The following is a 17882-nucleotide window of genomic DNA, read 5'->3' on the forward strand; positions in this document are numbered from 1 at the left end:
CCTTATGACTATCACGTCTGCCAAGAAATGTAACTGCTATTGAGCTGCGACGTTTAGCAGTTTTGTCTGATTTTCCAAGCAATCCGATAGCTATGGAACTGCGTCTGGGCGTTTTTGTGGGTGCTGGTATTGTTGCACTTATATCATCATGTTCGTCAATGTCTACAAGCGATGGTATTGAACAGCTGTTCCAGTCCTTTTTAAGGCGATACTTTCCATTGTCAAGGATATTCATTTTGAAATTAAAATGGATCCTTTTCTTTTTTAATTTCTTCTTCGACGCGATTATTCAATTTACCGTTTTTTTTTTGTTTATTTCTCGTTCGTCACTATATTTTTCTTTGGGGTTTGGTTATGGGTCACCGATTTAAATGTCTGGCCTAATTGAAGGTGAATTAAAAAAAAAGATGTTAGTTAATTATAAATAAAAATAAAAATAGTGTAACTTTTACATATCGAAAGTTGTTGCAAATCGTTCAAAACACAGGTATGAAGATTATTTAAAAAAAAAAAACAGCTGTGGCTGCACAAACACCTCCTCCTCTTACTTACACCAACCAACCAACCAAATGTCATAATAACCGCAAATTAGCTGTTCATGGGAATGCATTTGTCAGCTTTATATAATCGATTAATTTAATCTACAAAAAACAACGCAATGCACATTCTAATTGAATTACACTGGTCGATAAAATCACGTTGTTTTCTGCTGCACAAACAAACAAAGCAATATTTTTTTAAACCATTAAGAATATCCTGAAGTCGAAGCTCGACGTTAAATGTTTTATCACAAAAGACTTAAATAACGCCATCCGAAAAATGAAAGACCACTAAAAACGAGGTTTTTAAGACCAAGTATATTTTATAATAAAATAGGCCCTAGTTCACACAGGACTACCAGCGCCACATTAAGTTTATATTATAATAGTAGAGATATTTATTTTCTAAAATGTTAGTTAGGTGAGAACTAGGGCCTAGTAATAGAACGATCGCCTATCATTTTCAAAACTCTTTTTTCAATTCTATTCAATTACTCGAGTTTTGAACTTCATCCAGATTTGGGTGTTAGAACCATTCAATTCACTGTTTTTGATTCCTCATTGGACAATGCTTAAATCAGTCCGATGGATTATTACTAACCCAACAAAAAAGAGATTTATCAATATCATCATAAGGAACTTGATGCGAGTTATGTTGTCAGGGATGGAAGGGAACTACAATTGTAAGCCAAGTCGAAACGGCTAGTTTGAGAAAGTGCTATTCATGACAAAAATTTCTCTTGGAGGACTTTTCATTCCTCGCAAAATCTAGTACCTTTGAAAAAAAGTAGATAGCAGAGGCAGGGATTAAACCTATGATCTCGATCTCTGGCATTACTGTCCTAGACACTAAACATCACAGGTACTATTTTTTTTTCTAGATACAATTTAAATTGTTTTAGTATCTCACTTAGTTTTTTGTTATTTCTCTTTGTTTATAAGCTGACTTATGGGTTTTTGTTTGATTTATATCTGAAGTTTTGAGAAACTCTGAAAGTATGTAACTTCTTAATGAAATACCCGTTTTTATTATTATTCTTAATTTTTTTTTATGTATTCGAAAAACTTGATGTTATAGGGTATAACATCAAAAGTAATTAGATCAAAAATTGATTGTACGCCGGCCGCCGTCTTGCGTTTATCGGTTAAGAACCGTTTTATCATAAATACTTCAGCGTTCTTTTAAGGTTAATGTATGAAAGGCGAAGACTTGAATGAGGAGTTTTTATAAAAAAAAGTAAGATACTGTCCATTTTTAAACGGAGTGTGGAATAAAAGGATTACAAATTTTGAAAACTATCTTAAAATTTAATGGAAAAAAAACTTTATGAAAACATGCTCGTAGCCAGAAAAAGCCTAATATAAAGTTTTTGCGATTTGTAAAAGGTTGTGTCTCAAAATCCTAACTTGATGATTGATTTCGAATTTATGTAGATTCAAACTAAAACCATTAACAACTGGAAAAATACAATTTGATTGCGAATGTTTATGTTTTATGCTTGGGGTGTAAAGATAAACTCATCTTATGGACATGTCTTATCTACTCCTCAAAAGGTTAATGCTTTCGTCTATATGGTACTCGAAATTCCAAATCCATTATGTCCCATAACAATAGTGGTTCTATGTAAAGCAAAAAGGCTTACATTGATGTCAAATGAAGTTAAAATTCAACAATGAAGGCAGTCAACCATAGACTGTACCTTCCATTATGAGAACTATTAATATCCCATGGAATTGGATACGCCTTCTGTGTTCTTCTTAACCTATTTGGTATTTCCAATTGTCATCGAAATATAATCATGTTTCAGTTCAATTCAACATCTTTATTACAAGTTCAGATGATATCAGTTTATCTTCATATAGTTGCATGAAAAGGTACCCAGACCCACATTAGTTTGGCTTCATTTTGATTGAGAATATGAGATATCATCTTTCTTAATGCGGTTTAAAAATTCAATGTGATGTTACAAGTTTAAGGAGAAAGGAATTTATGATTGTCTTGTAGAATTTGTTTATCTTTAAATACTTTTGTGGGAAATGTGTTTTTATTTTTAAATTTTGACAATAATTTGCAGATCATAATAAAAAGACTTCATTCGATGAATGACGGAATGCCATTTTTAAACAAACAGATGCGGAAAATGTTCATTCCGATTAAATAATTCAAAGAATTTTACCCAGAGTGAGTGGAAAGTATAAAATATATACCTTAGGTAGGACAGGCGGTTTTTTGACCTGACACCTGGTGATGCAGTTCCACCTGATCTTTGCATCTTTCATAGCGTCTTGCATTAGCAAAACGTATTAGAATATGTTGAACTGTACCATTCCTGGCCAGTTCATCTGCATTACGATTTCCTGAAATGTCTCTCTGGGACGGCATGAACCCAGCAAAGTCGAATATTGAACTGTTGTGTCATCTCCATTAAAGATGATCGACAATTATGGACTATTATAAAGTATGTAGAGACAGAGTCCAGAGTTTTAATAGAGGCCTGACTATGTGAGATAATACGGATATGAGATGTTGATATCACATTTTTTCTAAGCCAGGACAAGACTTCTTTTATCGCAAAAAGTTCCACTTGGAAGACGCTACAACGATTGGGAAGGTGGAATGAGAGACCTTACCAGAAAGGCATAGAATTTTGGAAGTTTCTGTCGAATAGTAGTTGTGGCATAGTGTAGTCTGCGTGGTTTGGAATTCATTCTTAGTACTTAAGAATTACGGAGTGTTCAATGTTGTAGTTAACTCGCTGCTATGAAGCTTTGAGGTGAATAGCAGAGCTTGCAACCAGATGCCCTTCAAAACCTTTTTCGATATTCTTGATTTTTTCCATCATATGATAAAAAGTGTTAAATATACTTAAATATTCATTATAAAACATTTTGAGCTAAAATTTTTGAAATTTTGATTGTTAATTTTTGTTGTTTTTTTCTTATTTTTCTTAAACTAAAAATGAACTTTAGATACGTTTTTAAATTGGAGTGAAATTTTGATTACAAATATGTGCCTTATATCAGATAAGTTGTTACTGAAATTTGTTCAACTTTGTTTCGTAGGATTTGGTAATACCTAAAGTTTTAGCTCATGCTGCGGATGCTGTAATAGGGGTGATTATTTGTTTTTGATTGGTGTTGAGGAAACATAGGTTATTATAAATTTTGCAATATTGTGCTCTTATTTCTACACGGTTAAAAATGTTGTTTAGGTTCAATTTTTTTTCAACATCCAACTAGCTCGCTAAACAAAACATGGGCAGATGGACATCCAACAAAGACCGAAACAGCGTGGAGAAAAGGAAGTCGTATAACTTTCAAAATACAGAAATAATTTTAAAGGTATGATGTTATAGGGTATAACATCAAAAGTAATTAGATCAAAAATTGATTGTACGCCGGCCGCCGTCTTGCGTTTATCGGTTAAGAACCGTTTTATCATAAATACTTCAGCGTTCTTTTAAGGTTAATGTATGAAAGGCGAAGACTTGAATGAGGAGTTTTTATAAAAAAAAGTAAGATACTGTCCATTTTTAAACGGAGTGTGGAATAAAAGGATTACAAATTTTGAAAACTATCTTAAAATTTAATGGAAAAAAAACTTTATGAAAACATGCTCGTAGCCAGAAAAAGCCTAATATAAAGTTTTTGCGATTTGTAAAAGGTTGTGTCTCAAAATCCTAACTTGATGATTGATTTCGAATTTATGTAGATTCAAACTAAAACCATTAACAACTGGAAAAATACAATTTGATTGCGAATGTTTATGTTTTATGCTTGGGGTGTAAAGATAAACTCATCTTATGGACATGTCTTATCTACTCCTCAAAAGGTTAATGCTTTCGTCTATATGGTACTCGAAATTCCAAATCCATTATGTCCCATAACAATAGTGGTTCTATGTAAAGCAAAAAGGCTTACATTGATGTCAAATGAAGTTAAAATTCAACAATGAAGGCAGTCAACCATAGACTGTACCTTCCATTATGAGAACTATTAATATCCCATGGAATTGGATACGCCTTCTGTGTTCTTCTTAACCTATTTGGTATTTCCAATTGTCATCGAAATATAATCATGTTTCAGTTCAATTCAACATCTTTATTACAAGTTCAGATGATATCAGTTTATCTTCATATAGTTGCATGAAAAGGTACCCAGACCCACATTAGTTTGGCTTCATTTTGATTGAGAATATGAGATATCATCTTTCTTAATGCGGTTTAAAAATTCAATGTGATGTTACAAGTTTAAGGAGAAAGGAATTTATGATTGTCTTGTAGAATTTGTTTATCTTTAAATACTTTTGTGGGAAATGTGTTTTTATTTTTAAATTTTGACAATAATTTGCAGATCATAATAAAAAGACTTCATTCGATGAATGACGGAATGCCATTTTTAAACAAACAGATGCGGAAAATGTTCATTCCGATTAAATAATTCAAAGAATTTTACCCAGAGTGAGTGGAAAGTATAAAATATATACCTTAGGTAGGACAGGCGGTTTTTTGACCTGACACCTGGTGATGCAGTTCCACCTGATCTTTGCATCTTTCATAGCGTCTTGCATTAGCAAAACGTATTAGAATATGTTGAACTGTACCATTCCTGGCCAGTTCATCTGCATTACGATTTCCTGAAATGTCTCTCTGGGACGGCATGAACCCAGCAAAGTCGAATATTGAACTGTTGTGTCATCTCCATTAAAGATGATCGACAATTATGGACTATTATAAAGTATGTAGAGACAGAGTCCAGAGTTTTAATAGAGGCCTGACTATGTGAGATAATACGGATATGAGATGTTGATATCACATTTTTTCTAAGCCAGGACAAGACTTCTTTTATCGCAAAAAGTTCCACTTGGAAGACGCTACAACGATTGGGAAGGTGGAATGAGAGACCTTACCAGAAAGGCATAGAATTTTGGAAGTTTCTGTCGAATAGTAGTTGTGGCATAGTGTAGTCTGCGTGGTTTGGAATTCATTCTTAGTACTTAAGAATTACGGAGTGTTCAATGTTGTAGTTAACTCGCTGCTATGAAGCTTTGAGGTGAATAGCAGAGCTTGCAACCAGATGCCCTTCAAAACCTTTTTCGATATTCTTGATTTTTTCCATCATATGATAAAAAGTGTTAAATATACTTAAATATTCATTATAAAACATTTTGAGCTAAAATTTTTGAAATTTTGATTGTTAATTTTTGTTGTTTTTTTCTTATTTTTCTTAAACTAAAAATGAACTTTAGATACGTTTTTAAATTGGAGTGAAATTTTGATTACAAATATGTGCCTTATATCAGATAAGTTGTTACTGAAATTTGTTCAACTTTGTTTCGTAGGATTTGGTAATACCTAAAGTTTTAGCTCATGCTGCGGATGCTGTAATAGGGGTGATTATTTGTTTTTGATTGGTGTTGAGGAAACATAGGTTATTATAAATTTTGCAATATTGTGCTCTTATTTCTACACGGTTAAAAATGTTGTTTAGGTTCAATTTTTTTTCAACATCCAACTAGCTCGCTAAACAAAACATGGGCAGATGGACATCCAACAAAGACCGAAACAGCGTGGAGAAAAGGAAGTCGTATAACTTTCAAAATACAGAAATAATTTTAAAGGTATGGACTTATTACAAATATTGGGCTAACAGAAAGAGCAGTCACAATTTGATGTCGTTGAAAAAGACCGGTGGACGTCTATCAGAAGAAGTTTCAATTTCAGACATGGAAATAAAAGTAGTTCAAAAAAGGAGTTAACACTGCTTTGGAGCACTACATCCTATTATTCTAAAAGAAAATTATGTGTTAGACAAAATTCTTTGAGAACTTTTATAATTCTTTGATCCTTGTTGGAAGAGAAAGGGCATCAGAGGCATCTATAAATTCTATTCTCCTTTCGTATTAACTTAGTTTTGTATTCGATAATATATTCACATTACGGCAGATCCTGGAAAAACTGAAGGATATCAAATCGACATACATCGATACAACTTAACAGAACTTTTCGATGTCAAAAAAAGCTTAAGAGAAGGTGACGCTCTGTCATGCGATTTCTTTAACATCGTCCTTAAAAGAATAGTGCCGAGATCCCATGTCAACACTAGAGGCAATATCTTTTAAAAGTATGTCCAATTATTGGCATATGTTGATGACATTGATACAATTGGAAGAACTAAGCCTCATGTCAATGGGGTTTATATGAGTATTCAGACAGAGGCGTGAAAAATTGGTGTAACGGTTAAAAATAGCAAAACAAAGTTCTTGTTGTTACCAAAAAAGGATTTACCAACGTCTCGGTCAAAACTGAAAATGGCACCATCGACAGACGTAACTTTGAGGTAGTTAAGTCCTTTTTTTTACTTAGGGTCCGCTATGAATACAGAAAAGAACACCAGCTCTTAGATCAAAGGAAGAATCACTCTTGCGAACCGCAGTTTCTTTGGGCTAAAAAAAGCAATTGAGAAAACCAAAGTGTATCTATAAAAGATATTAGACTTAACCCCGTTATGCTGTACGGTGCAGAAGCATGCACTATGACAGAAGCGGCACTTTGGGTCGTTTCAAGAGAAAAGTTTTTCGCGTAAGGTCCCCTAGGCATAGAAGGCACGTTTTACGAGCTTTACACTGACTTAGACTTAGCCTGAAAGATAAAAGTTAAACGACTAAGATGGCATGGAAACCAATGATCCGGCCCGGAAAGTCTTCGAACCACACTCACAGATCAGGTGGCCCGAATAAGTGTAAAGTGACTTCACCCAACTTAAAGTGCGCAACTGGAGACATCTACGAAGAGGCCGAGCTAAATGGAGAAGTTTTGTCTGTAGGACTGTAGCGCCACGTATGTACTAAAATGACTTATACTTTTTTCCTTTCACTTTTTTTTTCATGAATAATGAATGGCAAAGCTTGGTGAAGCATAATTATGTTTTTGCATTAAAACAATGCGAGCTTATATCAATCCAGACTCAGAGTATGACTTTGTCATTTTGATATCTTTGAATAGTCATCGATATTTTCCAAATCCAACTGGAATACAAAATCCATATTCATATACAAAAGTATTATACGAAACATAACATCAGGAGCGTAAAGCAACTAGAACCATTTATGAAAAAAAACTAATAGCTTTAAAGAAAACCACGTGATAGTTTTCTAGTTTTAAGATACAAATGTATATTTTTTTCCTCTGTTAAATTGTCGGCATACATGAGTGACATGAATGCCATTGCCACCATCATTTAAACCAAAGCTGTATAAAATGTAAAATTTAAAACTAGAGCGCAACAATCAATTAAAAATTACGTTTATTATAATTATTTTTTATTAGTTATTTTACATAGAACGAAGAAGGAAGTAGGTAAAATATACGACTACGACACACCCCATTTGCAATAAAGAATAACTTAAGCTTTCTATATAAATAAAGTCACAAGTTTAATAAACTCGTAACAGTTAATTGAAAATAAATACACATATCTATGTATTGTACAACTTAACTATAATTACTCGTAGTAAGCAACATTCTTGAATGTTCATTCCCTTTTGTTTTCGAAAAGTATCTGACATCACCTTGAATTCGAGCACTAAGCTGGTCAAATATAACCGACTCGTATTATATGAAACCTTACATGTAGATTTGTGTTTTGTTTTTGTTTTTGTTTTATTTTTGCTTGTTGCTTTTTAAACAAGTGTAGCAGCAACTCTTAGCGACACAAGGGTAAAAGATTTTAATAATATTAATATAAATATAAATATAAATATAAATATAAATATAAATATAAATATAAAGAAACAACAACATTAAAGATACCTACTTATTTGTTTTTGTATCTATGTCTTTTATATCTATCTTAATATATATGGCTAGGAGTAAAATCGGCCGTAAAAGATATATCTACCTTTATAAACTTGTTCTTTTTTTGTTTAACAAGATGTTTTAACTTTTATAATAAATTTAAAAACAAGCAATTTGAAACTTGATTCTATAATAATTAAAAAAAAGGCATTCTTCCGGCTCAGAAGTATAAAGGTTGAAAATTGGTTTGGTTTATTTGTAATATCGAAATTGTGTGGCATCGTTGTGTACGAGACACAAAGATACCACACAATTTCGATATTTTCGTTGAGTTTCATCAATTTTGATTGAAATCTCTTTGAAATGTCCCAAAGGTTAATTCGGATTCGTAACTACTCGTATACCATATATAAAACAATAACAAAATTATTATAGTTCAAACTAATTAAAGATCAATAGATTAAACCTTTGAAGTACCAACGAAACAAAATTTTATTTCTGGTATGAAATATTCAGTGATTTGTATTGTATATTTGTATAATCATTCACATAACACATCTATTTAACACAATCTATATAAGAATAGAGTCATTAGCACCTATTTAAAAAAAATGATAAAGGGTTTTATTGGCTAATCAAGATTTTGTATTGAAAATTAACGTAGGTTCTTTATACAAATTTAAAAGTTTTAAGAAAAAAATATTGATGAAGATATGTAATTATCTTCTGTCTATTTGCATTGAGAGTGAGTTTTTGATTAGATAGGTAAGTAGAGATGGCAGTCCAAAGCGACTCAATTAGCTCTGGAAAGCGCCGGCACTTAGAACAATAAGCTCGTTTGACTTATGTAATGGAAAATAAAAATATAAAAATAATGACAGATTTATATTGACAAAATTAGCGATCCTAGGGCGATTTCGTCGCATTCAGGAAGGAAATCGAGTCTTTGATTTTCATCTCGGAAAATTCATCAAGATTTTTAAAGAATGCCCTAGAACTGGCCAGGCAGGAAATTTACAGATAAAGTGAATCACAGTTTCCCGTTAATGTTGGCCTCCATTTCTACGGCAGTGAGTATTGTAAGGGAAACCCAGCTTAACTGCATGCTCTCCTGTTGGCCCTTCATAGCTTCAAGAGGAATATTTACCCTTTCCGCATGTGAGCTTTGAAAGGCCGATCCTTGCAGGGCCAACTCATCAGCCAGTTCAATTTGATCAATGTCACTATGACCTGAAATCCAATTAAGAACGACACGGAGGTTTATACTGGGGTTGGATAGTTCATCCCAAAATTGTATTTGACCAGAGACATTTAATTACTCATTGGAGCTTCCCCACCCAACTTCACACACCCGTCAGTAACGATCCTTTCTGGTAGGAAAGATGACTTTCAAACCTTTACAAAGGTTCAAAGCAAGGGTGCAGTAGTTCTACTGGTAAGGAGTGCAGAATAAGGCATCTGTTGGCAGGATTGAAGGGCCCCTGGATTGCCGACACTAGCTATTCCTTAAGTCTTCTTTAGTTTCTCGATGTTGTATTTCTTATTAGACGCAGGCGACCACACAATCCATTCATGTTACAAAATAGAACGTACAACGGGTATGTACATCTACAAAATCATCTTCGATTGAAGCCCCCACTTTTTAACAAACATTTTTTTACAGGCGTAAAAGACAATGCAGGCCTTCTTAACCCTCCTTCAATGTTTACTTTCCAGTTTATTTTAGAATGACTAATAGAAATTTCGAGCTGGAGCATAAAAATAGGATTTGGACGTTCAGTAGGAGTAGGAGAAAGGCAGTAGTTTTAGTGGATCGGAAAAAGAATCAGTTCAATTTTCCTCAAATTACCACATAGGCCACTGTTCGTGGCCCAGCTGCTAACTTTTTCGACACCAGTAAAATGCAATGAACAGCATAAGCTACCGCCTTCATCCCACAACTTTTAAACCTTATGAGGATTTTAATCATGACTAAAGTCCATAAGAACGGGGAGAGAACACGGCCGTGGAGTGTTACTCTAAGCTCTTTCTTGGAATGGTAGAAGACTTGGTTCCAAACTAATGATCCGATAGTCCTTAGCGTATCACCTACCTTTATGAACGAGATTAGTGTTTGGAGTTCTAAGCTTTTCGGGGTTGCCCGTAAAATGGGTAGCCTTCAGTGCTTCCAGGGACCATTAGATTTTTTTTAGAGAAGATGGATTGTAATGTTCCATCGATAAGACTTTAATAAGTCTGGCAGAATTTTTTGAGTATTCAATCGATCGACAATATTCTCTCCAACTTTGTTTTTTAGCTCGGTAAAAATCTTGCTGCTCTATCAAGGTCGGAAAAGATGTCACCGATGCATTTGATGTCAAAATAGGTTTTAGACTAGGCATGCGACTTCTTCAATACCGTTCTGGAAAGAATTGTGCAAAACTCAACCGTCAGCTCTAGAGACAAGATCTTCCAAAGGTCCATCCAATTACTCGGATACGCAGATGATATTGACATAATTGGAAGATCAAAGCGTGATGTCAGTGGAGCGTTTTTGAGCATTGCGACGGAAGCGAAGAAGATGGGTTTAGTGGTCAATGAGGGCAAGACCAAGTATATGCTGTCATCAAAAAAGGACACTGAACGACGACGTCTTGGACAAAACGTCACCATGGACAGCTTTAACTTTGAGGTAGTTAAGGACTTTGTCTGTCTAGGCACCGCAATAAACACAAAAAAAGACACCAGCGTTGAAATCAAACGAAGAATAACTCTTGCAAATCGCTGCTTCTTTGGACTTAGAAGGCAATTGAGAAGTAAAATCCTCTCTCGAGCATCTAAAATCACCATCTTTAAAAAACTCATCATCCCGGTTCTCATTTATGGCGCTGAGGCCTGAACCCTGTCAAAGAAAGATGAGAGCGACTTAGGATGCTTCGAGAGAAAAATTCTTCGGTTGATGTTTGGTCCCGTATGCATAGATGTAGAATGGAGGAGAAGATATAACGACGAACTGTACGGGCTGTATAGCGACACTGACCTAGTTAGCAGAATTGAAGTCCAACGGCTTAGATGGCTGGGTCATGTAGAGCGAATGGACATCAACGCTCTAGCCCGGAAGATCTTCAAATATAATCCCGAGGGACGGCGGCGCAGTAGAAGAAGACCTCGACTCAGGTGGCTCACTCAAGTGCGTGAAGAGAAGACCTCAACCAACTTGGCGTGCAAAACTGGAGACAGTTAGCTAGGGACTGAGCTGGCTGGAGACGCATGTTGGTTCAGGCCCGGTCTGCCCCAGACTGTAGCGCCACCTTAAGTAAGTAAGTAAAAAACTTGCTTGTGACAGATATTGATGATCGTTTTGGTCATTTTCTTTTGAACAGAAAGGTCTTCGTTTCACCAGGGCTGGAATTTTGTAGAGCAAGATTCAATAAATTTTATATTTAAAACCTTTGAGCAATTTTTTTTATTCAGGAAACGAATGACAATTGATAACTATATACCTACAAGAAATAAATATCTTGAAAGTTAATAAGTTAGTTCCACCGATTCAGTGACATTAAATCCTCTAACTATTACCATATGGTTTTCTACGTGTTGCTCAATACGTTAAGAGCAACAAAAAACAAAAATTCGCTAGTTTATCATTATACCAACATTTCTATGATTTGAAAAAAAAAAATAATAATAATAAAACTGTGCTTATCAGAAAAAAGATAAACTCTTTGAATGTTCCTAGAATAAATTCAAAAATTTGTCACTCAACCAGTTCTTACTTTACTCATCTCACATTCCGCATATTAATTAAAAAACGAAATAAAAAATGTTGAACGTTAACAACATCAATAACACCCATTTAAATAAAAATAGTTACCCCCTTCCTTCCACTCATTTTATTAGATTGGTACCACGAGTAGGTAAGGTTCCTTACGTACTCGCTTTAAATACAAAAACCAAATAAAAAAAAGCTATCAAACTACAGAATAGAATTATTATTATTGTTATCAGTTGTATGCATCTTCAAATCGAAAACAGTCCAAATTTATCAACTCGTATTTAAGACGAATTACTTGCCACGAAATTATCGGGTTTCGTTTTTTTGAAGGTCAAATCAAAAAATCTATATTATATAAAAAATAAATTCGAAAAAAGTGACTTGGTCAATATTTTCTGCATGAATCACATATCAAGTTAACGTGAATATACATATACGATGAGTTCATTGTGCTTCGTCGCGACCGACCGACGACGCGACGTCAATCTTCCAAAACAGTTCGCCCCACGAATACAAAAATATATTTTTTATTAATTTATTTAATTCTTACACATTTGAAATACGTAAACACAAAAATTGGACGCATATTTACATATTTTTTATTTTTCGTCAGTCGTCAGAATGTTGCAATAATGCCAAAATTAAAATGAAATAAAATAAAATATGCTATATTTTGGAAATGTGTTCGATAAACAAAATACAAATAAAATAAAAGTGTGCTGTCTGCTTTAAATTCCCGCTCATCAACATTATCATTCATGAATATGCAAATTAACCGGATTATTTAAACATTTTACAAAAATCAAAAGTCTCTATAATTTGAATAGATTGTCAGTTGGTATTTATTTTCTTTTTTTCGTTTTTGAAAAATTTTCCAATAATTTTTTGTTTTCTTTTATATTTTTAGAAAATTGCATCGAGAAAAAAAAAACAAACAAAAACAAAACTGCTTTTCTTCCTAAATTGAAATTTGCGGTCAATTAAAATGGCGCGCCGCAAAACCGTTGATTTTAATGACGACTTTTTGAATTTAAAATTGGGAATGTGCCAAAATAAAATAATACAAAAAAACGCACACAAAATTAAATTATCTTGAATTAATTTTATGATTAAATATTCATCATGGGATATTGGTAAGTATCCGTTTTTGGACTGAATGCGGATTCTTGAAAGTTATAGCAAGCAGTTTCGGCACGCACTTTGCTATTTTTTAAAATCGTTTTCTTGTGTGGTTTTGCAGGATGTGGGATCAGAAAGATATAGATTTATATTCTCTTTATAAACAATTACAATTTTGTTTTGATGAGAGGTGGGTTTTGATAGTATGTATATTTAGACATGAAGCGTTTTGTTATTTAATTTTGAAAAGAGACAAATATGTGAAAAATTGCATGCTAGCGTATTTTTGAAATTAAATTTTGTCAACAATGCAAACAAAAGAAAAAAAAAACAAATAAAGTGTGTGGTTTTGAGATTCTGTATCGTGTGGGCAGCTTTTGTTAAAGTTTACTCAATTTTTATACACCTCTATCAATGTGTGTTGGTGTTAATTATCAAGTTTTCTTTATTTGCCATCGTAAATAATTGAAAATTCATGAGATTTTGTATAGAAAGACACATTTTCTTGACAGATATTTGTTAGTTGTTTGAGTTGTAATTAAGGTCGTTGCCATGGAATTCTTATTTTTAAACTTAAAAGACAGCGGCATCCGACAAAATGTATTTCAAATCCAATTAAAGTAAAATCAACACGGATGTTGGACACAAAGGAGGACTAATTTATGAATCATTGATTATCTTTGTACTAAATTTTACTTACGGCCAGAAATGGAGAGAACAAGGACAAGTTTAATGATGGTGATACGTATTTTGGCATTCGTCAGAAAAAATAATTAACAACAAATTATTTTCAATTTCGCAATCAGATTTTTGCAGACTTTTCAAATATAGAGCATTATTGAAATACCCAATAACATTCACCTCCTCAAATAATTGAACTGAAATACCCGTAATTCTAGAAATGATCATCAATATTCAAAAATTCTTCCTTAAGCCGCACTTTATGAATGTGGGTTTAATTTACTCAATATTTCCCATTTGTAACTTTTTTTAAATACCATCCCCCTAGTGTTTAATCTATTGAATGTCAATTTGAAGGGCAATAACCTGACTTATTTTTTAGCTATAAGTTCCGTACACAGTTTGCAAGTGAGATTTAGCTAAGCTTAAGCTTTATCTAAGCCGAAGAAATAAAGATGTTGCTCTTACCAATAAAATTATTATAAAGATGTTTCCAACTACTAAAGTGCGGGTTAAACATAAGAACAAAAAAATAAAAAGAAAAAAAATACAGATTTTTGACGATCAAGACAACAAAATAAAAGCATTGATCAGCAAGCTTTTTATTCATGATTCTCATCGAAAATAGACAAATTCTTTAAACTAGGAGTATTGTATTGTCAGGAAAATTATGCATGACTTGAGAATTTCCAAAATTGGTTCAACAAATTTTCGTAGCAAACAACATACTTCCACTTTAAATTTAGCATATAATTACTTCCAAATATTTTCGTTCCAAAAATTACTTTCCATGTTTTTATATCCAATGATTATATAAGTGGAAGCTTAAGTAAAGTTAAATATTTGAGACATTTTAAATACTTTATTATTGACTTGAAATACAATTAAAACATATGTGAATGTAACTCAACTTCGGTCATATGGCCACTGCGGGCACGGTTGCAGCGGTCGATTTTCATTGGACTCAATTTTTGATGACTTACACTTTCCGGCTTAAACGGCCGATATTTCAAATTCACTGGCTATGATCTTTACCAACTCTTTTGTATTGACGTGTTGACATTAACCAATAATTTGACGTAGATACAATGAAAATAGCCTAGAAGCGTTAAATTGCACGAATAAGACGGCCAATCGACTAGGCCTTTTTATGAGATAACCACGCTTATCAAACGTATTCTTCAATAAACAAATTGTAAGGCTCGATTTTTTTTGTTTTATATAACTTACAAAGGGGTTATAAATACTCTTGAAAAGTTTAAAGTTTAAACAGAGCGCGAACCTACGAAAGTAGGGACAGATTAAAGAGAAAATACCGGTGCACATTGGTTTAAAAGATTTGAATATCAAAATAATAGGGAAAAACAGCTTTACCCAAGCATTCCACGTCCTACTGATTAACCATCATGCAACGGGTACTTGCATTAAATCTAACATGGATAATGAGCTCAACATACGCTGCCGTTGAAGTTCCGCATCCGAAGAACAAGAATGTAAATCAGTACTCTTACATTGACACTCTCTGGTAGAGTTGAATTACCAGCAAACTGTGGAACAAGCAAATTAATTTTATCAATTGAGCTTGCATAGGGAACGTCATTGTAGACAAGCGTGGTGTTTCGTACGTTTCTTAAAAATATGGCATGTGAAACCATCTGGTTGAAACCACATTTTGTCTACGTCCATTATGGACTTCAAATTCGGGCCTACAGTTATGAGTAATCGTGGCGTGATAAGGCTGATCATTCATAGTATCATGATGATCTTTATGGTCGTTATGGCCCAATAACGCCAACAGCATGCAAACTACACCAAACAGTTATTTTTGATGTTTCTCCTGCCCAATAAGGCATATTTTGGTTCGGGCCATTGAAATAGGGCGAGAGTTACCACCATAGTGAATTTTGGTTAAAATTTTTTATAATTTGCAAACGTTGTATGTTCGTGTTCTTAACCATGATGCAAATGTTAAGTTTACCCACAATGACAGTTCGATGATAATATTAAGGGGTTGCGTTCACAAATTGTCAAGTCCCTATGGCAAAATCTTTTACATATTTTTATAAATTGTTTTATTGGTGTGTTTTATCAAAAATAACATTTCAAATACAACAAACATGACGAGAGTTATATTTTGGAAAACATTATATTTAAGGTATTTTTATGGCTTAGACGACTTAGAGGATTCAATTATGGGTCGATACCAATAACAAACCATAAAAAAGAAATTCTCGGACCTTGACTTTAAGGCAAATGTTTTTCTTTTTAATAAATAAAACAGACGTCTTTATAAAAAAGCCTTCTGTGGGTCTAAGAAAACGCTCAGATCAATAAAATTCGAAGAAAATTTAAGCTCATTTAATTTTGTTTACCAATTAAAATTTATTTGTTTATCATTATTGTATACAATTTTTATAAGTTTTTTTAATTGATTTAACAAAAACTTCAAATGTTCTGTCCAAAAAAAAAAAAACAATTATACATTTACTGCTCGTACAATTTTAATTCTACTAAATTCTGTTAATGAAAATTTGGAGAAGAAAAAACAGACATTTTTCATAAAATATACAAAAACTTGTCTATTCATCTAGCGGAAAAATATTGTGTTTACAACTTAAGCATTTTTATTTGATTACCTTAAGCACCACACCTCCAGCAGTAAAACAATAATTTTCGCTTTCAATTTTCATTTGATGGACACAAAAAAAGATAAACAAAATTATAATCAGTGAAAATTATCCCATATAAAATTAAATGTGAGCTATTTTGAGTTATAGTTTAAGAAGAAGCAAATATTATTATATGTGATGTGATAACGTTTACCCGTAGGTATAGAAAGACCAAAATACCCTCGTCGTTGGGTAATGGAAAATTTTCCGAAGGATGATCGAAAATTAATAAAATCTTTTACTAAACAAAGAATATTTTATGTTTTCTTATCAATTATGACCTCGTTCTATTTAATGATTTCCATTTGGGGTCCTTTTAATGTATATTAAAATAGCTATTAAAACGATAAGAATTAATATTTTTATAATAAGATGCTTTTAACCATCAAGACTGAAGAGTTATTGAATGCATTAGCGAGAAAGCATTTATATTGTAACTTATTGGCAAACATATTGAAACCCACATTTAGTATAAATGTTGTGTTAAAGTTGATAATCTTTGACACAAATTGATGTAGTCACAATCACAAGATACATTTTATTTGAAAATGGAAAATTTTTCAAAAATCTATGAATAGCATTTTTATCAAAAAATAAAATAATACAAATAAAATACAATAAAGTAATCATGCAATGTCATTCATGCACCGCAAGATTCATTGACGAAGCATAATATCTACATTGAGTGGCTACGAAATGAGACATTACTACAATCAATTTGCCGCAATTACCTGTCACACTGTCAATAACGATTCTCACTGAATTCATAAACATTTTTCTTCGCTTAAGGGAATAGAAAAATAATTAGTTGGTAACTATAATTATTCGTATAGTCGTGATTTGTGTGAAGGGTTTTGTTTAATCCCACGTGTATAGATATGAAAAATGTGCATATATGTAGGTACAGTCGACTCCCTCTAATTTGAATTCCTGTCTTATCCAAACTATTTCGCCATATTTCCCTCAAATTTTCATACCAAAACCATCCTCTAAGTCAAAATTCCCCCTAATTCGAACAAATTCCTTAGATTCTTGGGCTATTTTCAATCCCTCAAGTCGTTAGTATACATTTATAAAATTTAAATTTTGCAAAAGTTAACTTTAAAAGAACTTCATTATTAGTTTGGCAGGTAATGAATTCTTCATGTAATAGACATTCTTATTTTTTACAATTCAGTTTTAAATTTGAGATAAATTATGGCCAAACAAAGATTCGTTTTGAGAAGGAAGAAATTGAGAAGGAAGTTGAAAAGAAAAAGAAAATTACTGAAGATTTTGGCGTTCCAAAGAGTACTTTTTCTTCAATATGGGCTGAAAAAAAAAT

General features: G+C 32.9%; 1 protein-coding gene across 11 annotated transcripts in view; it reads right to left on the minus strand.

Moving 5' to 3' along the window:
- The window catches only part of LOC129954025 (TLD domain-containing protein 2), a 331572-nt gene that overhangs the window by 187594 nt on the left and 126096 nt on the right, over window positions 1-17882 (minus strand). For 8 of the 11 annotated variants that reach the window (XM_056067646.1, XM_056067624.1, XM_056067626.1 and 5 more), the window contains exon 2: window positions 2-380. The exons of the other annotated variants lie outside the window; for them this stretch is intronic. In XM_056067646.1, the coding sequence (XP_055923621.1) occupies window positions 2-235 (234 nt within the window). In that variant the 5' untranslated portion in view covers window positions 236-380. The remainder of the gene's footprint in view (window position 1; window positions 381-17882) is intronic. 11 annotated transcript variants of the gene reach the window in all.

The sequence above is a fragment of the Eupeodes corollae genome, chromosome 1, assembly GCF_945859685.1.
Source record: "Eupeodes corollae chromosome 1, idEupCoro1.1, whole genome shotgun sequence".
NCBI lineage: Eukaryota > Metazoa > Arthropoda > Insecta > Diptera > Syrphidae > Eupeodes > Eupeodes corollae.